The 26,365-nt window shown below is 49.7% G+C and overlaps 1 protein-coding gene across 6 annotated transcripts in view; it reads left to right on the top strand.

The window, feature by feature from the left end:
- The window catches only part of LOC125948167 (forkhead box protein O), a 60,847-nt gene that overhangs the window by 13,327 nt on the left and 21,155 nt on the right, over positions 1-26,365 (top strand). For all 6 annotated transcript variants that reach the window (XM_049673973.1, XM_049673977.1, XM_049673974.1 and 3 more), the window contains exon 3: positions 1,360-1,598. In XM_049673973.1, coding sequence (XP_049529930.1) covers positions 1,360-1,598 — 239 coding nt within the window. The remainder of the gene's footprint in view (positions 1-1,359; positions 1,599-26,365) is intronic.

The raw sequence follows: 26,365 nt of genomic DNA, 5'->3' as shown, positions 1-26,365 counted from the left end.
CCCGCGAGAAGGTCCTAAAACATCACTTTACCCGTTTGGACATTAAACTATACTCGGTTGCGTTTTGATTTATGTAGTTCTTGCTTCTTTTTTTTCCCCTTCTTCGAGCACAATTTTGAGCCCTCCTCCGGACCTTGATTGTCCGAAGGTTGCGGCTACGAGTATAGAACGGCTACGGATCGACGTGGTGACGACGTGGTGCTAAATTTAGAACTGTCCAATTCTCGAGCAACCTTCCTGGTTATACTGATCGCCCTTTTTTTTTTTTTGCTGGTGGTGACGGTGGTCGCTTTTTAGTTTCTGTTTTCCTCCATTCGACTCGAACTCGGCACAAAGAAAAACCGGTGAGCCGATTTCTTGACGAGGTCACCACCATCCGCACGTGTGTGCGTGTGTGCTGTGAAGCTGGGCATGGATCGAGAATTTCGGGCAAAAATAAAATATGTCCGAGAAAAAGGTAATTCCAGCAATTGACCGAATTTTAAAATGTCCCTCCCGACTCTCTTCCCAGGAACGTCGGCGAGTGAACGAAGAGAAAGTGTGGGATAGTCTTTTGAAAGTTGCACCGTTACAGCGATTACGAGGTGGACATTTTGCGTCCGTTCGTTGATGACATTGACAATCACACGATCGCGTTTAAGCGATGGCGAGGTCCACACGGTTCTGTTGGGTTTTTTTTTTCGGTATCTGGAGTCACTTGTTGTGTCCAGAAAGGCTTGCCGGGAGCAATTTAATCCTGTTCGAAGCGTCTTCGATAACTTCGTCTCAGGTGCGGCGGCAACATGTGGCCGATGGGCTGTTCATCCTCAACGGTAAACCACCCAAACCACGGACACCTGATGTCGTCTGATTTGTTCCTCGATCCTTTATAGGGCTTCGTGGGGCTTGGTGCTTGGACACACGTAACACGACGATTGGTGGCCATAGCCATAGCGCTTGACGGTGTACTGTACTGTACCAAATCTCATTTTCTGCTGTAAAATGTTCGAAATAAGACCTCGTGAATACTTCGAGGCGATTTTAAGGATCAGGATCGTCGTGGCAGTAGGTCGAGGTATCTGAAGTGGTTCCTTCTTTTGTTTTTTGCTACTTAGGCAACGGAACTACCGAATTTCCAATCATATTACTCAACATTGTCTGACTAATTGTTCTCGAGAAGAATGTACCATACATTTAAGTGACATACCTTCGTGAGAAAACGGACCTCGATAAGGGTCCGATTGATGACTGATGATGACGTGGAAACAATTTATTCGAATTATGATATGCCCTTCCATCGATGTAGTGATACGTTACTTGTCGCGTTGTTTTATTACGAATTCTAACCCTCCTCCTCTTTCTCTCTCTCTTCCCCTCCAGCCACATCCAGCAACACACAGTTACAGTCGGTGGCAGCCGCCGCTTCATCGGCATCGGCGAAGAAGAACTCGTCGAGGCGCAACGCTTGGGGCAACTTGTCGTACGCCGATCTCATCACGCAAGCCATCAGTTCGGCCAGCGATAGCCGGCTCACGCTCAGCCAGATCTACGAGTGGATGGTCCAGAATGTGCCGTACTTCAAGGATAAGGGCGACTCGAACAGCAGCGCCGGATGGAAGGTTTGTTGCGAACACTTTGTCCCACTAGAACACTCCTCCTTGACCCCTCCTTGAAGGCAAAGTGTCAATTGCAACGGCAGCTCCTATGCCATTTCTATAGCTAAGATTTACACACACACAGACACACAGAGATACCTGGAGTGTGAGTGCTTCCAGTGCTTTAAGCGGAGTGTTCTCGCCTCATCTGGTTAAAGCACAGACTCGTCGCTCCTCACGTTATTGGCCAATTGTCAATCACTACAGGAAGTGGCTTTGGTATTCTAATTTGATTAGAATCATAGCACCACTCTCTCGCTCCCTCTCTACCTCTCTCTCTCTCGCTGTGTCGAGCGAAAAATGGCCTTTCGGTCGATCCAATTCAATGCATCATCATCATTCGTCATTCCGGTGGTTGCTTCCGGGCAGTGTCCTGCAACATCCAGTGGCCGATGCCATCGTAATCTTCATTAGGACTATAATGCAGCGACCTGCAGCGCATCCCGCTGGTGGCACACGCCGGTCACCCAATGCTCACCACTTGGCACGTGGTTGCGTTGGGAAATGTTGATTGAGCTGTCGACCAGTTACCAAAGAGAGGAACTGGGAGACAGAGAGAGAGAGCAGGCGTTACGAGTGTCACCATGCCATGTGAATGTGGACCGTATGCGTTGTGTCCAGCAGAACAACGCCACTCGGAACGCGCTGTGGCTGATTGACCTGAAAAACCAACCCACCACCAGCGAGGTCAATTCGGGGGACAGGAAAGGGGAGTGGCGGCAGTGGCAAATGAATTCCCATGTTGTATCCGCCGTTCCGCTCGGCTTTCCGGATAGTTGATGACGTTTCGTGTACGAAATGACCTTTCCATAATCGACACCTGACTCGATGTGCCGCCCGCAGTGGCAAAGAGTGTGAGTGAGAGAGGGGGGAAGGATGAGGTACCCCGGGAAGGGGTGGTGGAAGGTGTGGAAAATATCAAATTCGAATGCATACATGAATTTATGCAAAGCCATTTACCGGCGGGGGGCCCAGTATCGACGTGTGTGTGTCGTATGTGTCCGAAGGTGGTGAGCAGCGCACCGCGCAACGTATTGCTTATACGTCCCTAGGCACGTACGTACTCGCCAGCCAGCCAGTGCCTATTCACCGACAGCACGCACGGACGCACGGTCGCATCGTATTTCAGTTGTGGAAATGAAATTATTTTATTAAAATTTAAATCACGTCAATAGAATTTTAAACCATTGCGCCATCGCGCTGTGTAGCGGTTGATTCGCGGCTCGTTTTCGCGACCGCCAACGAGTGTGGTTTGGTGAATTGGGCCTTTCGATGCTTCGCTGCATCGATCTTCAGCAATTGAGGATGGTCTTTACTGGATGCTCTCGAATGGACACTACTGGGAGTTGGGATTTGTGCCTCCTGAACGCTATCACACTTCTATTGGCGTTCAATTGGGGGATTATCTAATACCAGCAATCCAATATGACCTGCTGGACCTGCTTTCTTTTTAATACTTTCCATTCAGTCTGCACTAAACAACAAGAAAATGTACTCTCTAGTTAATCTCGTGTGTGTTTTAAAGTGTACAGAACTATTAAACATTCTAGACTCCACTTTGGATAGTAGAAGCTAGAGTTCAAATACATACATTTTACATTAGCATTACACGTATGCAGGATTTCTTTTGAACTTCTTGATAAATATCTAATTTGAAGGAGGAATAGAGTTCAAGAACATTTCGAGAATAGGTCAATTACCTTCCTGAACTATTCTCTTTCACTCTTTCTCTCTCTCCTGAAAATCTTATCCATTTCTTCAGTACATTAAACGGTATAATTACCTCCAAAGAACCGGGATCCTTCTGTCGGTCAGTCCACTCCCAGTCGCAAATTCGTCTCAAATCGACCGGTCCGGTGGTCCGTTTCTCTGATCTTTCTCTTCTAAATACCCGGCGCTAAATGCTTCCTTTTCTCACACTTTGGCTTTCCTGTTAAAAGATCCCTTTTTCAAGGGGGAAGGGACCTGCTCCAATGCATTATAATGCACATCCCTGGAAAAGTGGCTCACTTGTGAAAGACACAGCCTCGATGCCACAATGACGCGGACACGGATCCGACGGAATGTTTTATGTTTTGTTTCATGCGTCACCATCGATGCAGCGAGCAACAGAACAACGCATAATAACAAGCCATCGACTGTGTGCTCAGTGCATTCGTTGTCAGTGTAACGTCTTGTAACGGCACCATTCCCCTTTGCATTCGATTTGGCTTCCTACGACTGGCGGTTAGTGGTCGGTTGATTCGGTTTTTACATTTGCGATGACGTCTCGCGTGCTCTGGTGCCTCGGTGGCGACTCGGTGCAGCAGGCAAGGATTGTCTTATCAGTTCATCGTCATCGTCGTCGCCACTGGTGCAGCATGGGGAGGGAGGGAGGGGGAAATATTAACGAGCACTTGGCCCTGACTTGTCGCTGACTAACTGCGGAGGCCGTTAGAATGCGTTGTGGCGTACCGATGTTGTTCGCTGTCGTCGTCGTCGTCGTCGCTGTCGTGGCTGATGCACGGATGCAACGTGACGGGATTTCACTGTTCCAGTCCGGGGATTGTAGCCATAGCATCAATCCGTACAAGTTGTAGACTCGATTGAATGCAGCATGTTTGATCCAATTCCATACCAAGATGATACAAAGGAAACGAATTGATAACGAATCCGAGAAGGAGCTCGAATTGAGAGACGATCAATGATTCTTTTTCGCACCAGAGGATTGATCAATTAAATGGAAAGGTTTCCGTTATCCACCAAACTTTTCTCACGATACAGAAATGGTCATCGGACTGATACAAGGGACTTCATTCGCGCCTTGAGCGAGTGACGAGCGCCCCGTGAAATCGATTTATCCCGCAAAGCACAATGCTCGAGGAGCTCGAAGTCCTCAACAAATGACTCACGCATCAGCGAGAGAAAGAGAGAACATTCTGGGGCCTATCGTTCCCTGCGATGTCCTCAGTATTATCTTCCACCATTATCATTATTCCGACAGTTTTTTTCCCCTTCAGTAGGGAAGAAAAAAGCAGAGCAGAGTACTGTTCTCTTTTTTTTATCGTCCTCTCCTTCAAACTCCACCTTTTTCTTGCCACAAAATTTGCGCATATTCAATCGCAACGCTCTCGCCCGGTGGTGGGACTCCACTTGGACGCGATGGTCCCACTTTTTCCAACGAGGACACACCCAATCCAACCAGACCGCCGGCAGGGGGCCGGCAGTCAGTCGCGTAGTTACGCAATAGTTTGCGATAGTTGCGATGTTTTTTTTCTCCGCTCAATCCCGGTATCGGGTTCTCCGGTTCTGCTTCTAGACAAGGTGGACTCCTTTCAGATTCTATCAGCGAAAGTAAAGTCTATTCGCCGTGGAAGCTACTACGAGTAGCGTAGCTATTCGTGTGCCGGTGAAGGAGCAATTTACGATATGAACTTGTTTCATTATGCGCACCGGAAGATTTATGCCTTTCTTATACAGCAATACAGCGAAGAAGCTGGAATACAGCAAAGAAGCTGCTGCTGATGTACAGCTACATGTACATCCTGAGCGCTTGAAGCGGTTTGTTGTGGCCAATGCCATTTCCGAATGGATTCTGGATGGAGTTTTTTTTGCGACTTTCTTGAACGTTTCTAAACAACCTCGTCGACACACCTGGACCGTGATTGGATGCTCGAATCGACCACCACCTGCAAGGCCACCGAAATTGGAACCCCGGAATGACAACGCGCTATCTCTCTATTTCTCCTTCGGATTCGCCATTCAGGCGCCAGTTGCAGGAAATGCAAAAGATCCTTAAACGAAACCGACCACCCTGGACCGATGAACTGGCGCGGCAGCAGATGATTGATTCGTCTTTTTTCTTTTTTTATTGAAACAATCAGCTGGCAGTCGGCCGGAATCTGGTCCGGAATAAATCAATCCAATATGATTTCGTGCAATCATTCCTGGCGCGTTCCCGGCGCGCGAGACGAGACGAGAAGCCAGCGCTAGCTAGCGGATTGATTCTATAGATATTCGCTCCCTCGAGCTGGCCACGAGGGGATGCGCGTCGTCAGCTGAATCGAATAATACACGGGAAACGTTATACGCCTTCAATCAATCTGCGGAAAATCGGTGGCACAATAGGATGGGAGTGGGGGGAGGAAGAAGGCTGTGTGTGTGTGTCACCGTCGCCGAGCTCCTTTATCCTCACCATCCTTTCGCATCCGCTGTTGCCAGAGGCTTCGTCTTCGTCGGTGCCATGGCGTGCCGTGGCGCTCTCACCATTCGACCACTCGACGTCTTCGTCATCATCGTCGTTGTCGTCGTCGTCGTCGCCGTCGTGGTTCTCGTTTTCTTGAGGCGCATTTAATTCACGAGAAAGCCACCGGCAAGGATAGGATTGCCGGCGTCACCAGCCTTTTAGCTGCTTGCCTACCTGCGCCCCTTTCTTATTAAACTGAGCAGCAGAAGCAGCGGCAAAAGCAGCAGCAACGGCAGGTGAGGACGTGGTACGAGAACGAAAGGTATCCGGTTACCACAGTGGCAGCCCATGGTTTGCGAGTTCTTTTTTGGCCCCAAATTGAGTTGTTTCTCGCACGGAACACACACAAACACACATAAGGTGAAGGGATTCGGGTTTGAAGTGGTTGTGTGCGCGATGTGTGTGTGCGCTTCAAAGATGTTTGCATACCGCGAACGGTGGTGAGGGAGGGGGAACATGGGAACCGGTTGTTAGTTCCCCCCCCCCCCCTACGTAAGGACACTCCTTCACTCCGTGGCTTGTTCTGCTGGACCTGTTTTTTTTTTGTTGCCGTTTGCTGACTGGATCAGGATGGATGCGCCGTGACTGATTGCCAACCTACCGAAGTCCTACCGGGGCTTGAGCGAAGCGAAAACATATGGTAATACATCCTGTCCTCGAGACACACATCCTGTGCCCGGCGTTCGGGATCAGATGTTGCAAGTAGCGGGCGACAGAGAAAAAGAGAAAGAAAAAGATTGAGACAGAGAGAGGGTTCATTATATTAAGTAATATCTTTCCCTCAGGCTCCTCAGGTTGTGGTTACATGGCGCCCCTAGCCTCTCCTCGCCTTGCGTGCTGTTTTATAGATCGATTACGTGGTCTAGTGGGAGGCTTGATTTCGTTTCAATTTTTCAAACCAACGCCTAGTCGAACGCCGAAGATTGATGCCGTTCCCGACACTGATTGTGCTTCTTGCTCTTGATTTAATTTGAAAGCGAGGCACAAATCCGCGACCGCCAAAGTGCTTCGCTGCAACCTTGGGAGAGGGGAGGAGACTTGTTGTGCCGTGGCTGAAAAGGGATACCGGGGCGCACGCACCGCCATTGTACATCATAACCAATTTGTTGGTAAATCGATATCCATTCTTTCTACAAGTTTATCGCTTTCGCTTTTGCATTGTGCCGGGAAGCCAATCAGGCATAGCATTAGGCCCCGAATGGGGATATTTGGGAATAGAAATTCAATCGGTAGCTAGTTATCGTACCTTTCTGTTTCTATTATAATTTCTGTTTTTTTTTTCCCACAAGTTTAAGTGATGATAATGGCGCCTCCATTACGGCGTATCAGGCGTCTCCATTGGAGGCTCCATCGTGGTCAGCAAACTATTTTCAGACTTCAATTGTTTCGAAACAATTGAAAACACTTGGCCACATCCTCGTTTGCAAACAATTTCACGACTGTTTTCTCCGTGGCCTTACACCAATTTGCCTACTCCAGTGCCCTTTTCTCCAGAGCTGATTGTGTGTTGCCCAACCAACGCATCGCCACAAAAAGCAAACACTTGCGCCTCGTCAGAATCATCCTCGAAGTACATCGCCACATTGCACTTGGAAAAGTGCTTTGAAAAAATAGAAATAATCCCAAGTGGGAGCAGAAAATAGGAAGCGTATTCTGTTTCGTTGTATACTCCGAGTACCCGGTATCTTTTTTCTTTTACGATTCTACAATGCGATGCTCAACCACTCTAACGAGAACCATCGTTTAGCTCGTTTGACTAGTCTGCCTGTTGCATGTTCACTCCCGGAAGTGAAAGCACTCTTCTCGGCATCTGATTTCCTTTCGGTTTTGTAGTGTTAACGTTCCCACGGCACCGATGGGACTCGATGGGATCAAGTGTGTTAAACAGCCAAACGGAGCCAACTTACTGGCGCAGGTTGACGCAAGAGTGGCTACGTCTTTTTTTTCGCTCTCCAAGAAAAGGCACTCTAAGAGAATGATTGCAAAAATAAACATTCCCATCACACTGCGCCACGGACGCCACTATCGTTCTGAGTAAGTTCCAAGTGTTGTCTCGAGGAAGCTGGATCAACCTTTATGCCAACCTAACGATTCGCTGCTGCTGGTGCTGCTTCAACTTCGTGAATGAGCTGCTTGTGAAACCTCATCCTGCGCTTACTACGAGGGCATCGTCTCTGCCAGCAGCAGCAGCAGCAGCATCTAGTATCCTGCGGGCGTCGTACAGCAAGAATTTCAAGCAACACTTCCTCGGGGTACAAGTGAATTATACGGCATTCAGCATTCGCAATAAAAACGAAACAAATCAAAATGAAGGCAGCAGCAGACGGCAAGAAGTGGGTAGTGAAAAGAAAACCAAAAAAAAAAAACGGAAAAGGATCGCGCTTCTCATCATCGCTCCAGGGACCATCGCACCGCGACTCCTAGTGTCACTGTGGTACTTGCTACTGCTGCTGCTGCTGCTACTCCTCGCAGAACCGACCGCTGAAGCCGCGTTACCATAGCTGGCAGCGATAGCAGAAGCAACCGCGTAGCAGAAGCCAGCCAAAACCGGAGTGCCAGAAATCTGTTTCACGCTAATCGGATAATGATAATTAGGCGAATGGTTTCCCTCTCCCTGTCGTCGGTGCTGTCGGTGCTCTCGGTGCGGCTGGCTGTTCTTCTGTGAAACGAGCCCGATCCCGATGTTGTAGCATGATTTGAAACATCGCGTAACCCGCGACTCGCTGCCCTGCACCGCCTCACCCCTGTCCTGTCCGTGGCTGTGGTTCCATCTTGGAATCTGCTACGCTTCGATTGCAAGCAAACTTCGGTGACTCCCGGCTCCTCGGTATCATCGCGTGTTCCGTTCTAGTTTGATTCACGCACCCGAAAGGTGAATGGTGGCATGATTTGGTTTAGCTGATTGAACGCCACTAATGTGGCTGTCAACGCTGCGGAACCATCAGCGTACTAATTGGCCCCCGGGCCCGGTCGCGAACCTGTCCTGTAAGAAGAGTCGAGCGCGTGAAGTTAAGATCCACCCCCTTCGCTCGGTGAAGGAAGGTATAGGGCATTACTTTTAATCTTCAAATTTCTTGTGAATGTTTTTCTTGCGTGTAATCATGCCGACATCTCGGCACGGACTGCCCGCGAAAGTGATACCTTCTTGACGCGCTTTAACGGCGTGCGGAGTGGTCTAAGCGTCTGCCAAGCGACGGTACCCCCGTCAAGAGACATTAAAGATCGAGAAATGAAGAACAACCTTGTTCACCTCATTACCACAATCACCGGGCATGAATGAATGGGAGGGGTGGGCGTCTTGAATTGGCATCGGATCGACTGCCGGCTGGCCGGGCGGCCGGTCGGCGATACCGAGTTGATGGCACCGGCGGCAATGTCTCTTGGTGACGGCAGGAGTCAGCAGACCATGATTCGGCGGCAGGCTTGAGTTACCCTCATCGCAATCCGATTCCCCGGCAAAAGCAAGGGAAGGGAGAGAAAGAGAGAGAGAGCATCGTGGTCGAGGGGCGTTGGCTGGGGCGACCGGGAATTATCTCGTTAGATGGTAAAATATCTGCACACTTACCTATCAAATCGCTACTAGGTAGGTCAATTAGGTGGCTTGTATATCCGTGTAAATTGTGTCCATTTACGCTCCGAATGGATCCACCGCTGCTGCTGCTGCTGCAACGGGGAATGGAGGAATGCTTCTTAAAGGTTAGTAGCGTTACGGATACGGTTGCTATGCTCGACGGTTGCCGTCCATTGCCTGACCTTCAGCAGCAGCCAGGAGGGTGAAATGGGCGACAATGTCCCGGGCCGGCGATGATAACCCTCGCTATCCTGCTCCTGTCTATCGCCTTCCTGCCATCAATGAGTCCTTTATTCAATTGGGTATTGATACCGGGATTCACCTCATCGTTCTTCTGCTGCTTCTGCTTCTGTTGCTGCTGCTTCTGTTGCTGACGGGCGGTTTGTAACGAGCGAAGCGGTGAGTGGTTTGTTTTATTTTATCGGCGCCCTCCGGTTGCCGCCCAACAACTGCTCGGCGCGCTGCTCGTTTAAAGGCGACGATGAACAATCGCCGGACGCACGGTAGGGAGGGGATGGGAATCATTAAAGTGACACAGCTTCCTTATCTTAAAGTGCACAAGCACTTTAAGGGCGATTGTTTTTTTGTGGATTAAAAAGATGGAAAAGTGATTTCGATCCACTCTGGAGTGCAATGTAGATAGGAAGCTTCGTTGAGGTGTTCCCAGATTCTGCATGAACGTATTAATTTTATTTCATTTAAACTTCTAAACAAAGGTAAAAGGCTAAGTGACACATCTGAAGTGACGAAAGTAAACTATTCCAACGCCTCCTAAGCTTTAATTACCGAAATGTCAGTCACTCAGTGATCCACTGTTTCAGAAAGAGAGGACTCCCCGAAAACCCGAAGAGTCGTCTGTGAATCGAGTGCTCAAAGTATGCCGGGTATATGTATGTGTGAACCCCTTTAAATCTCCCAACAGCTTACTACGACCTTCAATCAGCAACAACCAAAACGAAACAAAAAATTCGTGTGTACTCTCCCCATCGTGCGCGGACTATTGGCACCCGGGACATCGATGAAAATTCATTCGATAGAAGGAAGAGCTCGGAAATTCCAAAATGCCCAAGGCGGAGGGGGGAAGCGTTTGATTTAGTAAAAGCTATCGACGCGACGATCCCCGGTCATTAGTTAGGTCGCGCCAACATCGCACGGTCGGTCTCTGCAGCGCCCATCGGTTGACCGATTTTCAGCCCAATTTACTCGGCCTCCCTCTTCCCCAAAAACCAAAGCGAGAAAAAAATCCCCAGCCCTTCCAGCGGGGGGACGAGGGAAGTAGCGAATTCCGTAATTAAATAGTAAAAGTGACTGCCTAGGTGTTTGGTGTTGGTCACCGTCGACCTCCGCTTCGAGCTAACAGGGGACGGTTGTGTCACGATGTCCTGATGGTACATCCTGACACACGGGAAATAGGAGGAGACAATCGCGTTGCCTCGCTGTCACCCTTCACACCACCAGCGTTGTACACACACACACACATGCACACGACGTTTGGTCTGTCCTGGTCCGGCCTACATTACATACACCGTGGGGCTAGGACAGATATGGTCACTTTGCAGCACTCTTTGACTTCCACGATGTCGCTTCTTCTCTCTCTCTCTCTCTCTCTCTCTCTCTCTCTCTCTCTCTCTCTCTCTCTCCCCCTCCCTCTTTCTAGATGTTTTTATCATCCGGTACGGTTATCGGTCGTCGGAAGGGGATCGGATCGAGGGTTTGTCCTGGTACGACGGACTAAATCTAAATCAATCAATATTCAATGACTTATCGCAACACACCAGGATGGCCGAGGAGGTAGAGGGGGGGGGGGGGTTATGGCCACCCGGAGCAACGGCAATCCAACCGAAAACCATTTGTTTCAATAAAAATAAAGCTCCAGCGGCATCGCGTTTGGGAACGAACGGTACACCATCGGTCACACACGACGCGACACGACACGTCGTGCTTCTTGTAGCACGGAATTAGCAATCGAAGCTGGGCCCGCTGAGCCGGACGGTATTTCGGACATCTTTCCCCTCTCGGAAGTCATGCCCCAGGCCCGTGCGAGTGTAAGGAGCGTGAGAGGACGCAAAGCAAACAGCACACAGCGTATATATTAAAGCAAATAAGTCCAATCGCATACAAAATCCGATCCGTCCTGCTCCCGGTCGGTCAAACGAGGCTCGATCGTCGGCCGGCATCGGTCCAAGCGGTTGGTCTCGATTTGGTCAGCCAGACAGACAGCCAGTAGCGGCCATGATTCAAGTTTGATTTGAAACGATTGCCGAACGAACGACGAGGAGACGGCCACGGAGCGATTGATGGGACATCGCTTGGGTCCCCCGGCGTGGAGTCCCGTGTCCCGAGACCGAACCAACGACGATCGTCATCGTCAATTTGATTGCGGTTGAATTTGATTTGGTCTAACCGTGGCCACGGTGGTACGGAGGCGAGGGCTCACTATGGCTTCGATGTCGATTAGTGTCGCTTTGGCTTCTGGTTGAGCTGTTCGTTTTAACCCACGTTGCAATCTCGTTCCGGGATTCGCCCGGAGTGGTGGACAGATAGGAAGTGGAGGCGGAGGCGGTCCTCTATCTCTCCTTCATCAGGACATCTGGTCGGAAAAATGCATTCCTCCAGTACCGTGGTCCCTACCCTCAGCAAACACACACACACACTCCATCATACAACGGGGTCGGGGATCTGGGAGTTTTATTTGCTCAAAAGAAACCCGAAAGTACCTCAACCCCAAGTGTGTGTGTGCGGTTTGACCTGCACACGCTCGTACACACAGACTCCCTTTTTGGGTTATCCGAGATTTTCGGGCCACAGTTTGATGTTACCAGTTTGCCTTTCGCCGGTCCCACGTTACCACGTTATCGGTCCACCAGTGTTAGCGTTGGACAAACACACCTTCGGAATGGAAAGTCGAATGGAACATAGCAGCAGCAGTAGCAGTAGTTGGTTTGCTACCTTTTGCAGTGGACATCACTACAACCGGCACAGATAGAAAGGCAGAGAGAGAGAGGAAGGTCAGTTGCTTTGCGGCAGAAGATCCATAACTGTACCACCACCACCACCACCAGTAGCGGTGGCCAGTTTCGGTGATAATGATTCGTTCCTTTCCTTTCCGTAGAGCCTTCAGCAAGGCGGATGTCCACGAGGCTTCTTTGTGCCGGTGGAGGTACCAAGGGAGGTGGCCGCGAGTTTGCCAAACCAATGCCGATAAATTTACACATCGGGACGACCATTTTTTGTGGCCTGTGTGTGTATCTGTGTGTGTATGATAGGGCATAGGAGGAACCGGACAGTAGCAGTACGTACCTTCCCCCGGGCTGGCTAGTATTTATTAAACGTCACCTGCCAACCACAACTGCCGCTCGCACAAACGGCCACTGGCGTCATCCGAACCATCCACCACGCAGTGTAGTTGCCACGGACCGCCATTTAGCACCTTCAAGGAGGAGCTCCTCACGCCACTTGAACATCGCACTTCTTGTGACGGTTTCGTGGTCGGTTCTCTCGGTATTGGGCATTGGGCGGACAACGCGATTCCATTTTCTCGCGATTTCTTCCTCACTCCTTCCTTGCCCTCTTTCAATACTTTCCACCCAGACCACCGGGAGAGGGCGAGATCATATTATGGCCTTCGGTGCAGAAACCGGAAACCACCTTCGCGCGCCAGCAGTTCGCGCGCCATCGGTCCCCACCTCGTTGGTGTTGCTTGCAATTTGCATATTACCGTCTAGCCCTTAGGAAGCATGAGGCGACAGAAGGGGGAGTAGAGCAACGCAATAAAGCATTTTACTGTCCAGCCTTTTTGTCAAGCTTTATGACCGAAGCGAGCGGCCCGAGAAAACGTGCCCAGGAAACAGATGGTTTCGGTGAAAAGTGAAACATAATTTATTAACTTCCGGAACTTCCCGCGAGTGCTCCAAATGCTTCGCCCTGAATGGTATGCCGGGTGGGGTGTGCATTCCAGATTCCAGTCCCCGGCGGATCGAATTGAAATCATCTTTAGCACCTTATCGAGATACCGGGCATGTACCGGGAAGAGAAAAAAGTAGAAGAAAAGAACGCACAACACCTCCTACCTTCTCTTCTCACCACTTCTGGGCTGGTGGGTGGGCACTCCGGCTCACATCAAACGCGGCTCGCTAAGTCCCTCGTAACAGTTTATCACTCATTAATTTTTGACAGGGATTTACACGTCTCCGGAGGTCTTTGTGTGAGGTAACATTCACTGCTCACTGTGTGTGTGTGTGTGTGTGTGTGCTTGGTGGGCCGATGAAGATAAAAGAAGCAAGATATAATACCTCCACGCGGTATCATCGGGGAGCGGCTTAGTGGAGGGTCTCCTCCCTAGTTCCTTCCTTCCCCCCCGGCCGAACAGTCGATTGGTCTGCAAGGCGCGCGATGTACATCTTGCTGCCCGGCCTGCCCTACATCATACATCATCAATGGCAAACGCCAACGTCACACGTAAAAACCGGGCCCTCCCCTTCCTTTGGTTCTTTTCGGGTGGCCGAGAAGAAGAAAAATGGTGGAAAATGAAAGGAAAATGCCTCCGACTCGGTTTACGCGTAGGGGAGTGGGGAGGCCTCCCTTCCACCCTCCTCTTCACTCCACCCTGCGTCTCTCTGCGAGTCCTCTCCAATATGTCACAACATATCATTATTTCATCTGTCAATAGATGACAACAAAAGAAGTTGCGATAAGTACACGGCCGCTGCCGTCGCCGTCGCCATCGTCAACCATCGAGTAGGCCGCCGCCGGTGACGGATGATGATGAGCCGCGATGGGGAAGCCAAGCGCAGGTCGCAGCTTACTTAGGTTACTGGTTATGCGGGGGAAGGAGAATGAGGTTTGCCCGAATGATACTTGAAGCGATGCTTTACCATACACACACGGAGAGAAGGGGCAGGGAGTAGAGGGTGCTTGGTGGATCGTCACCGACTTTAATGTGCCACTGATGATATGACATTATCGACAGTTATCGGTCGAGAAGCGCTTCTACTGCTGCTGTTGCTGTTGCTGTGACAGCGCAAAGTAGTAATGCTGGAACGTTGACAGCAGTGTTGCCAGTGACGCGCTAGCCTACTAAGTACTTGCTAGTACACCGTGCTACCCGTTATAGCCCGTGGGCACGCCTTCATGCACACCCTGTCATCATTATGGTCTCGTGCACGAGTGGATTGAAACTGGGGTTGCAAACGGGTTGCGGGGTCAAGCAATTATTATTACTCATCCCTTCCTTACCCCTTGGAAAGGGTGTTCATTTTTTTTTTTTGCATGAGCTGGACGCCATAAAATCCGTGCAGTAGCTGCAGCAGCAACAGATCCTTTAATCGAATTTCGTAGCAAGCTGGATCATCTTAACCCGGAGGGACTTGACCACGTCACTGCGGCCGGCTTTGGACTTTCGCGCTTCACACAGCGCGCTAATTGGAGCAACGAAAATTGAATTATAATTTGATCGCCGTTCGCGTGTGCGGATCTCGTCGACCCGGGGGGGGAGTCAAATCTGATTTATCCGGGAGATTGAAACGACCAATCGACCGGTCTCCTGTGCCGATCATGAACGACCTGTGGATAAGAAGAAGCTGCATGGAACGCTTCCGGTGCCAGCAAACCCTTTTGCTGTTGGAAACAAACTCATCTTCCCTCTCTCTCGAGAGAGGATGCCGATCGTGATGAAATGCGGGAGTTTTTATTAAATTTCCACCATTTTTTTCCTCTTCTCCTCCTTCCAAACTGGGCAGCCAGAAATCTGGAGACGGGGCCGCACGGCAAATAGGATTAATTTCAAGCGCCACGGTTATGGTTAGCGACTAGCGGCATCCTTTCAGCCTTCTGCGGTGGTCAGCCGTGAAGTAATGCAGTTGGACCTGTTGGACCATGAAGCGGTAGCGGTTGAAACGATTTAATAGCTTTTTCTGCAGAATGAACAAAAAAAAAACTACAGGAAGTTGGCAACCACAGGAGCAGCAAACATACTGATGATGAAAGGCGTAGTTTAGGAAAACATTTACGCTGCTGCATTTATCAGCACGTTGGATGTCGGAAGACGATGTGTTGCCCGTTGTTGAAAGGGAAGTCACTTAAACATTAGCTTCGCCTTGAAATCCGGAACATTCCTCTGCATCTGCCCTCCGTCATATTCCTTTAGTTTCTGGTGGCAGACAAGTTTCTTTGCAAAAGTTCACCACTTCCGGCGCCGGTTATTCGGCTGGCTGAGACTCGTAAAGCACCACCGGGATTAGTACGCCTTCCGCCAACGGAGGGCTGCTGCACGTACAAACTAATTCAATATTGGACAAGTTTCATCATCCGAACGTTGCATCCACGAGAACATAGAAGGAGGATGAGGAGGAGAGGACACCGCTCGGTGACTGGCTGCTCCCGAAAAACTCAATGCATTCCGGACCGAGGGGCGCCCCGAGTATCGCCGACTCACGCCGGGGCTCATGCATATGATAATTTGATATTTCAAATGTAAAATCGTACGCTCCCGTGTGTGCCCGATACTTTTGCCCCTACTGCTGCTGCTGCTGCTTCATCACATTCGACATACTTCCAGGCTCCAGGCCAGGCCACCATGCCATCACCATCATCATCATCAGCAGCAGCAGCAGTAGCAGTATCACCGAATGGTAGCGAATGTGCGCATTGGCCTTGATGTGTTGCCTCCGGGGGGTTGATGGTCGCATTTGCGTTTCTGGCTGCACTTTCGGGATGTCCGGTTTTGATGTCTCTACTTGGAGATGATAGCGTGCGTGTGTGAGAGAGAGAGGAAAGATCAAGTAAAAAATGGAAGCTTCGGACTATGTCCATTTGACCACAAACGTTAGTGGCCACCGCAGTAAACTTTACACTGTAAACATTGTCCTCTGTACATCATCATCATCATCATCATCATCATCAACATCATCATTGCCAACATCAAGCTCATCATGCTCGTCAAATGATGTCTGGTGGTGGTGGAGTCAGCATGCCTGACCCAAGGTGAATGAGTGGCGGTCCTTCGTCTGCTTTTGACTGCTCTCTGGGCTACTGGGCAGGAATAATTTAGTAGCGACCATCTTGAACCGGCACATTACAGTGCGACGTCAGATCTGACCATCCTGGGGAGGGGGAAGTGAAAAATGGCACCCTCCCCCTCGGTCGATCGATCGATGATGTGTAAGAAAGTGGCCAAAATTGAAATTCAGCTTCGATATGCTTTTCGCCTTCGATTTTTTTTTTGTTTTCCATTTTTGTCCGCATCCGCAATACTGGGGGGACGCGATTCCTTGGCAACGGCAATGACTGGGCCTAGCAGGGAAGCCTGGTCAGCCGTGGTCAGTCAAACGGGACATGACGTTGGCAAGGGCAACCGGTAGTAATGGCCGTGTGGCCATTTTCTTGAATTTTCTTCTCACTTCTGTTCCGCGAACAGGATCTTGAAAAATGAGTTTTATCCAGCGGAAACGACATCCCGGGCGACGACAGAAGGACGGCAACTCCCCCGAGGAGCTGCACCGCTTTGTTGGTCCTGTTCGCTGGCTGCTGTATTGCTTCATTTAAAGAGTTTCTTTCACCGTTTTCTATCGCGCGCGTGTGTGTGTGTGCTTGATTGATTTTCGTCTCTCTTTTCGATTCTTTTGCATTTTGCAACATTCTCTCTCGACGCGATGAGTCAGTTTCTATTGTTTCTGCAATGTTTTGTGTTGTTCTGCATAAAAAAGAATCTTTTGTAAAAATGTAAATTTTAAATATCATTCCACTGGTTCCACTGGAAACTCGTCGAAGCGCATCCAACCTTCACCTTCGCTTCCTTCCGCAGCAATAAAACATCTCGAGCTCCTTATCACGGATATCACCGCAACGAGCTGTCCAGTGCAAAATGAGATGGAGCACAGCACGGAATGAACGTACGAACGAACGAACGAACGGACTGCTCTCCTTCTAAGCTGTAAGGAGCAAGTTCGCCGACTTCCAACTTCTTGCGACCGACGCTCGCGAGGCTGACGAGTTAATTGTGTTTCGCGTCGCCACCACGCCAAAAACCGCAGACTTCGGATGATAAGCTACGCCGCCGCCGGACGAGCCGTGACCACAAAAGTTGCCTCGAGATAACTTCGTTAGAGCGCGGACCGTCGTCGTCGTCGTCGTCGTGGACGGATGACCGTGGCCACACCACTTTGATCCGATTGTGTAAATCTCGACAATCCGCTAAGTTGTGACAATTGTGCTCCGATGACAGTCCAACCGAGGGGTGAAGAGAAGAGGGTGTGGTTTGTCGGGCAACTTCCTCGTCCTCGTTCCACGTCCGGCATTCCAGTGGTTCCGTCAGTGGCGATGAGTCGTCTCCTGTCATCGTCGTTGGACTATGCGCTGCACGCGTTTGATCATCGCCTACTTGGATCCTTGTCATGAGGTCGCAGCGCTCGATGATTCAACAATTATGGCTGCCTTCAGGCCTTGTTCAGGGCACTACTTTTCTCGGGACACGTCGACAGGAACGTGGAATGGAATGTCCTCTCAATGGCCCCAATTAAATCACGATTCGAGTGGAAATTCACTCAGGGAGGGGAGCGAGGGGGCCAGTCAACCATTTTAAAGTGCCAAAGGACACATTCCCCTGCATTCCGACCCCGACTATTACGGGGACATTCCGGTGCGTTCCTCACACAAATGGAGCCATTTATCGGGGAACGACCAATTCCACCTCACCCCCAAAAAAAAAAAAAGAGAGAAGCCAAACCACGTGTACCCGCCGGCGACACGAATGTTCAATGTTCCGTCGGCGGCACGGCCTTCCCGTCTGTACGGCGGCTTCGGGTACGGTATTCTCGTCGGCGGCTCGTCGATAGTTTTTCGAATCCGGATCAAGCCAGCCAGCTAGCCAGCCAGCCAGGTCGGACCGGAGACCAAGCCCCACTCCGCACGCGTGACCTACGCGACATCATCGTCAATGGTGTCGTCGTGTGTGGTCCGGACACTACCGGACGGAATTGGCAGACACACTCGCACTCGCACACTCGGTCGACAAGTCTCCGTTCGTCGCTCCGTCGGTGGGAGTAGACAGATTCATGTCGTCTGTCGCGAGCGCTGCATGTGTCCTGCCTGCCTTCCCCCTGGTATGGCCCGAATGCGCCCGAGAATTGAAGGCGCCACCTAGACGTTGAGTTTCAGATTAATGGATCATTTTTCTTGCTCCATTCCTTCCCTCCATTCTTACGCCACTATCCCGTATTCTTTTTTCCCCATTTTTCCTTCTCTCGCGCTCTCTCTCTCTATCTTTTTCTCCCTATCTCCCGTGTGATTGCACTACTTTCTACTCATCCGAACCGTTGGTGGGCGGCCGGCCAGGTCGGTGTAGAACATGGAAGAACTTCTTCTTTAGTCGCTCGCCCCCCCTTTAGCACTCGGAGCAAAACCTAGTGTCGTCTCCTGTTGCCCCGATTCTATCGGCTTGTGTGTGTGTGTGTGTGTGTGTGCTAAGGACACCCACTGATCTTTCTACACTCCCTCCGGCCCCGGGAGTGTGGCCACGGCCGTCGTGGTGATATACGTGAGAAAGTGAGGTTTTTGTGCGAAAAACGCTTTCAAATGCGAGTAGTGCGAGCTGCGAATAGCGCAGCAGAAAAAGAAGAAGAAGAAAGGCCCACCCAGTGCTCCCTACCCTTAACCTCACTTAGTACGCCAGCAGCGGCCCCGGGAGCCGCGTCACCAACGCGCCCAAACGACGACGGCCAGGAAAGAGGAAAGTTTTTCGGATTCAAGGGAGCAATTCAATCTCCATCCACCGGATTCCGTCTTCGCGTTCCGTGGTTGGTTTAGTTTAGTTTCCCGGCGTTTCTCCAGTTTTCCTCCCTACCCTGGGCTGTCGTTCGGTCATAACCGTGGAGTTCTGTACGCTTCCGTGTGTGTAAGGGTTCGTTGGCTGCCTGGCTGACTGGTCGGTCGGTTGGTTGGTATGGAATAAATTTATAGATCCATCGATAAATTGTTCGGTAATACTTACACTGTTGTCGGGGCGAGAATGTGATTGCTTGGCAGAAATGGCAACCAGCACCAGGGAAAGGGAGAAGAGAGGGAAGTATGGTAGAGGGAGGATGCTCGATATCTTGATTTTTGGGGTTTCACATTTCATTTTTTCTGCTCCGAAGGTTTGGAGACAACTTTTACTTCTTCTTTTGCGAAGGGGAATGGGGAAAACCTTCACTATCCGGAAGCCAGGACATTTATGAGTAGCGTTGCGTCAAACGTTAAAATGTGAGGGAAAACTCCCCTCCCGGGGACATTACTATCGGGGATCGTTTTTGGGAAGAGAACTGCTTCGTGAATAAGTTTAAAAGATCCATCCACCTTCGCTCCGCACTTTGCTGGTAATTCATTTCGAATGGCGTCAAACTGATGCCATCCACCACCACCATTCGTTTCCGGTTGCAGTCAAACAGGCGTCGTGGCCAATGGGTGTCGTGTCGTTAGAGAGCTTATAGCCGCTCTCCTTCTCTCCCCGTCTGGTTGGGAAAAAGAGATTCGGTTCCTGTTGGCTCATAATGATCCAAATCACGAAGGTGTAGCTCTAACGGGGCATTACGTTATGACCATTCGACGACCTCAGATCGTGGTAAAATGGGTTATCAAATCATCGACATCAAATGTCATTTGCATTTTTAAAAAGTAGTGTCCTTGCTGCTTACTCTCTCGACTTTAAGAGAATGCGTCGTAGAGATTTATTGATGGCGTTCTGATTGATTCATTTTTTTTTATAAAAACTTTAAATAACATTCACATTTTCAATCACCGGTAGACAATTTAGTAGCAACTGACGACACGTGTGTGTGTGTGTGTGTGTAAATGAGTCCTGGTCATGTAATTCTCAGTTTTTTCAATCGTATTTTAAGCATAAATCTATTCAGAAGTTTAGGAAAATTATTAAAATAATATGAATAACCTGTTTCCTGTTTTAGTTTAACTCAAATGAATTTAAAAATCAATTTCAAATGCAAATGCATACTGAAAGTATGCCCAGCAACAGACTATCCTGTGGGTAGTTGTTTGGATTGTTATAACTGATGCAAATCAGACAAAAAGTTGACTCTGCAGTAGTAGAGTAAATTCTGTTCAAAAGATGCACATTATTCCAACAACTCGGTTAATAACTTATGAAAAATTAAAATCTGATTGCACGGTTATAGAAAATGACAAATGCAGGTCAAAAACGAGGCCAACAGAGGTATCCAAATTGAGTTAATTGATTAAGACCGTCCAACAAATGCACAATAGGACAAAAGGTAGACAGCATAAATTCCGGCTAATTTTTTACTAAAAAAAATACTGCAAAAAGCCACAATGACAACAATGACAGCTGCGTAATGGCCCCAGCAACAGATTTCCTGCCCTTTCAGCAATCCGCAATTCCGCACAATTCCGTCAAGTCAGGATAGCAGTGTCCTTACCGACCGCGTTTTCATTTTGACCGGTTAAAGCAATCTCGAGTTTGTCATCATGATGGCCGGCCTTTGGGCGCTGGGAATCGCAACAGCCGGCTGTATCGTTCGTTCATTCGTTCATTCGTTCTTTCGTTCTCACTCCGGAGCCACCGATTGTATTTCATAAATAAAAATGATCGCCGCGCGCGATACCGCACACGGAGCGCGTGGAAAACACGACGCTACAAATTATAAGTCGCACGGACACGGACTTGTTGTCGGCTTAGCGTTATGGGAACCGTTTCCTGTGTTGGCTTTTATGCTTCCCATCCTATCCACCCATCGTCCCGTCCCGCTAACACTCTTCAATAGTTTTTCCATTCCACAGTCCGGTGGAGGGTGTTTCGCGTTTTTCCTTCCATTTTTCCATCTTTTTTTATAGCACGCCATACTGTTGCTTCTTCCGCAAACCAACCGCGGCATCCACTTGGGCTGGTGATGGTGGTGATGGTGGTGGAAGTGGAACGTCGTGGCGTTTGATGCCAGATAAAAATGTTATATAATTTGAAGCATTCATATATTTTACTGTTCCGATAGAGTCAGAGGTTTGGCGTGGGGGGGTGGTCCTGATAGAGCGCCTACACTGATGTGAAACGATTTGCGTTTGCGCCACCCAAAACGGGGGAGCGACAGCGATAGCGACGAAGGCCACCCATCCTCCCACTTCCTGTGTGTGTGTGTATGTGTGTCCTTGTCGGCGCCAGCCTCGATATTAACGTAAATTGGATAAATGAAGCATCTCTTGTCAAGTTCGCCCCCCACCCGAAAGGACGCGCACATTTCGCGCGAAACTAGTTAGATAACCTAGATAGGATGCGCCTCCTCACCTCCCACCTCTCCCCATGATTTCCTGCTTCGCCTTCTCCCTCTTCCCCTTCCGATTTGTTGCTCATAATTTCCCGCTTCCCGGTCGCTTTCCCTTGCCCGGGGAGAACACGTGGAAACTTGAACCAAAGTCCTTGCAGGTTATCCTCGAGCCTTGCGGCTGGCCTGGTGGACCACCGTGGCCTTTTCCGGGGCCGAGATGGGGCCGAGGAGCAAGCCGCGGGCCGAACAAGGTTACTATCGGCTATTTAATCTGTGTTTACCGCTACAACCGAACTCACCAATGTCTGCGTGCGTGCGTGTCCTTAGAAGAGACTCTATCGGAACGGTTATTGGACAAAGTTGGAGCAAACTCCTTCGTTTCTCCCCCCCGGGTGGTCGGTGCAGTTTTCTTTTCTAATTTCTTTACCGGCTGCTCGGTGCTTTTGTTGCTCAATAAAGCATTCGTTAGTGGCCTCGCAGCAAATGGTTGCTTCGTTTTTTTATCTCTCGTCCTAAACGCAGAGCCGGTTACGAACGAAAGCTGTGAACGAAAATTCATCGAAAAAAGCTTACGATGACAGTACGTTATCGGAAAGAGATTGACTTTCTTTATGGCTAAGGGTGACCAAGATTGGGAGATTGTCGGTGGCTGGTGGCTGGTGGCTGGTGCTGGTGAAACTTGTCCATCGTCTTTATGACGGTTAGTCCGGGAATGCCTCCTTCCGCCACCCCTCCTAGTAGCCATCGGAAGAACGGCAATGATCGGACATCCCACACGGCCATAAAACCTAATCAGTGTCAGTAAAAAAGTTGACACGGATGTTAAAACTTTCCGCTCATAACTGTCTTCCCTCTTCTGTGCTCCTGGTCGGGGCCTAGCTAGTTGGCCGATTTTTTTTGCCATTTTTTCCAGCCCACCCAACACACACCGGGACTATGGTGTGTGCGGAGTTGGCATCCATAATTGGATTTCTGCTTATCGGGATACGAAAATGCTGCCACAGCCTTCGAACCTGGCGTCGAACTATTTCGATATTTGATTAATGTCGATGCTGTGCTGTGCTGTGCGGAACACGCACCATTGAGGCCCGATTGCCCGTATGCGAGATGGTAGCCCGGGCGTCTCTGGATATGCGATAAAACCCAAGATATAATGTTAATTTGGCAAGTTCGCCCAACTACTAAATGCATAGTGCTCCGGCAAAAATGCGATTCTTCGTGTGATCCGGTTCCGAGTTCTTGTTGGCATCACCAGCGACTTCGTCGACCAAGCAAGCTTTGCATAGAAGAAGACATCAATACTTATTAAATTCCATATTTAAGTGGATACGGAATGAGATCATCCTCAAGAAGGTTAGTCTATAAGTTGTCCATTTCCATTCGGTCGATTAATTCGATCTGCGGTCTCCAAAGTCCTCCTCCTTCCCTCCCCATCGCTGAATCACTAATTCCCAAACCAGCCACTAACTTGTGGCATAGTTTTTCGGTGGCATACGGCTCCCGACAGCGACAATCACGCGCGCCGTCATTAAATGTGTATCAGAACCGCCGGCAAATCCCATGGCGCCGTGGGTGGTTCCCCGGGATTCAGGTTCCAGCCAAAACATTACGCTCATTAGTTGTGCTCAATTTCACCGCGAGCTGCGCTGCCGGTGGCGTGACAAACGACCAAATGGAGACTGGAACTGTTCCGAAGCGAAGTTCCAAAAGGGAATGGAAAACTAAAAACTGAAATGATAAATAACCCTTGGCCAGGAACGGGAGGTTTTTTTTTGTGCGACCTGGTACTTCCCGTGGTACTTTATATTCATTACCGATGCCGATGAAAAACCAAAACGCAAAAAGCGACATCATTTCAATCTTGTCGCTTCTACTACCAGCGACAGAGTAGCGGGAATCGGTTAAAACCGGTTGCAATGGAAAATCTGCGTCGAGAATTAGTCACACACCTCCACAGGCACACACACACGCGCACACAGACAGACAGCCACGAAGCGAACGCGTGTAGCAAAAGGGAAAAAGAAAGAAGATGTTAATGAAATAATTATTGCCGCCGAGCGCTGATGGGCAAATGGATGGCGGCCATAGTGTCCTCAGCCGGGCTCCGCCGAGCCACGGACTACTTGCTAATGGAATTAGTTGCTGGACATGCTAGACACTGGCTGCTGGTTGCTGCGTTGTTGTAATTCAAAGTTTTCTTCGCGGCAAGCGAACGATCCACCGACTGCAGCCCGGGTTTCGGTTCGGATGCTAAAAGCATCGAAAGCATCGATCCGGTTGCTCCTCCTTCCCCGCTACCGGCACCGCCACCGACGGAAAACGGGGTGGCAAAAGGGTTTTCGACGACGGTCGGCGACAACCGTGCTTCTAGCTTCGAGCTTCGATTAAAAAGTTTTATGCAGAGCGATGCTACTACAGCGATGCTACTAGAGTCTCTGAGGGACGGGGTGTGCACGAAGTGAGGTGCACACCACTTCCAGCTCCCAGTAGCCGCCAGTTCGTGCTCGAAGGAGTAGTAGTAGTGGTGAAGCGAACCTGGGGCTGGGCGCGGAGGTAGCGAAAACGCATTTCTTAAATCAGACGATGCGCCAAAAAGGCGCCAACCATTTCTCCACATTTTAACCCGTTTTCTTCCTTATTGCGGTGCCTCTTGCGTGCCTCTTCTCATTCTCTCTCTCCCTCTCCTCCCTTGGTCGATCAGCGAATCCGAAGCGGAATGCTTGGGCTACTTGGACCTAGTTGGGATTGGTGGATGGAAGGTGAAAGCAGCACCGAACTTCTCGGCACTCTGCGATCCTTCGTCGACCCCCACTCGTCGAAGCAATCCACCTCCACGAAACTACTACGCGGCGATCCCATGGCTACTAGACCACAGACAGTCGCCACCGCCGCAGACTCTAGCCGTTGCCGATATCGGCCGAATGAAGACATTCGACGGCGAGAGGGCGGCTTCCGATTAGAGCGGGTCGATTTCTGTTGGTCCTCCTCGGGGTTCGGTTTTCTTCGTTATCCCGTTTTTTTTTTTTGCTTTTCCTTCTCGCGAGTTCTTTCTCGCGAGGCCACAGCCGAAGCTTTCAAGCGAAACCCCGTGAGGTGGTGAGCACTTTAGCACTAACGCCGGCCCACGGTTCAACGCGAAACGATGGAAATATGTTTTCACCAGCACGCCCGTAGGTCATTCCTTTTGTTCCCACACAATTTCTGCTCCAAAAAGCATTCTCGGGGAGGGAATCCGCGCGTGCTTTACTTTATGGTATCGCGACCGACCGCAGTGATTCTCCATTTCTTAACGCTTGCATTAAAGTGCAGTTTAATGAAGTTATCCTCGCTTTTAATAAAGTCTGATTAATGTTTTTTTCCTTCCGGGTTGGTGTAAGTGAAAAGAATTGTCCCGGAAAGCACATGGCCACCAAAGGAGCGGCTGAGTGCCCGGAAAGTGGCGTTTGCCTTCTTGTTTGGCGCGGATCTGTTTTATGTTTATGCCACTTCTGATGATTTCCGTCTACGTTATGGACGCACACCACACCGATTGCCACTGGAAACCGTCCTCCCGGTCCCGAGGAAAGGACATGACTTTATCCATCTTTCAATCAAGTACGACGCATTGTTTCTTCGTTTCGTCGCGAAACTTGATTGCTGCGGCGTATTCTTTATCGAGACATTCGCTTTATGTTCCGTTGGGAGAAACATACTTTTATCCTTCCTAGAACCGCTCCACGTCCTAACGAACCGCCATCCATTGATGACGTAACGTGGCACAAACGTCGACAGTGAAGACATGGAAGTTCGCCGCTGCTCGTGGCGAACCAAAAAGCGTAACGATTTCCGTCGCTTTCCGACTTTTCCGACCAGGGGGAAAGTTTGGAGGAAATTAATAACACTGCAACCTAGCCACGGTTCGATGCAAAACACGTTCTAAAGCCGATGGATTGTAGACCGCTCCATCACACACACCCACACACACACGCGACCGATCGAGTTATCGATATGAAGTTTGATTAAGTGAAATTGAGAAACTTTATGATGGCCCCGGTATTGATGTCTGGCGGGAGGGAGCGCATTAAAAATCTAATTAATTATATGTTTTCCCTCACGAGCATCAGGCACGTGGAACGTGGTTTTATCCACGAGTTTGAGAGCAAAACATTGGTAAGCTTATCGGACTGATTACAGTTTTGATTTACCGTTTTTTTTTTGCTTAAAGATTTGGACTTAGTCTCCTAACAACTCTTCGAAAGGGGTATTGGAATGGCAGTGTTACGTGTTTATTAATGGTATTGTTGTGCTCCTCTGCTGCTCGGTTCTATTTATCCGAGCTTTGCGTGTGCTTCGTATCAAGTAACTTCAACAGCAAAGATCGATGGTTCATTGCGGGACAAAAATAATCCAAAGTATACAGTAGGATTCACGTTGCTGTGACGTGATCGCGCCATTTTAATTGTTTTCTTATTATTGACTCCCGACAAAGCGATTGTTCTTTGCCAGTCACAGTTGCACACGGAGCATGGATTCCAGGATTAGGATTTATGTCGCCGTTGGTTGAGTTATGCGTTCGTGCACTTCCAGTTGGCATTCGCAGCCATCTCAGAGCTGCCCTGTACCGCCGGTCCCAAACCGATTCCGACATCTCGACCGAGGTGTCGATGAAATTAGATTCCCGTTCGAGGAC

The sequence above is a fragment of the Anopheles darlingi genome, chromosome 2 (assembly GCF_943734745.1).
Source record: "Anopheles darlingi chromosome 2, idAnoDarlMG_H_01, whole genome shotgun sequence".
Taxonomy (NCBI): domain Eukaryota; kingdom Metazoa; phylum Arthropoda; class Insecta; order Diptera; family Culicidae; genus Anopheles; species Anopheles darlingi.
This window is presented reverse-complemented; position numbering and strand designations above follow the sequence as displayed.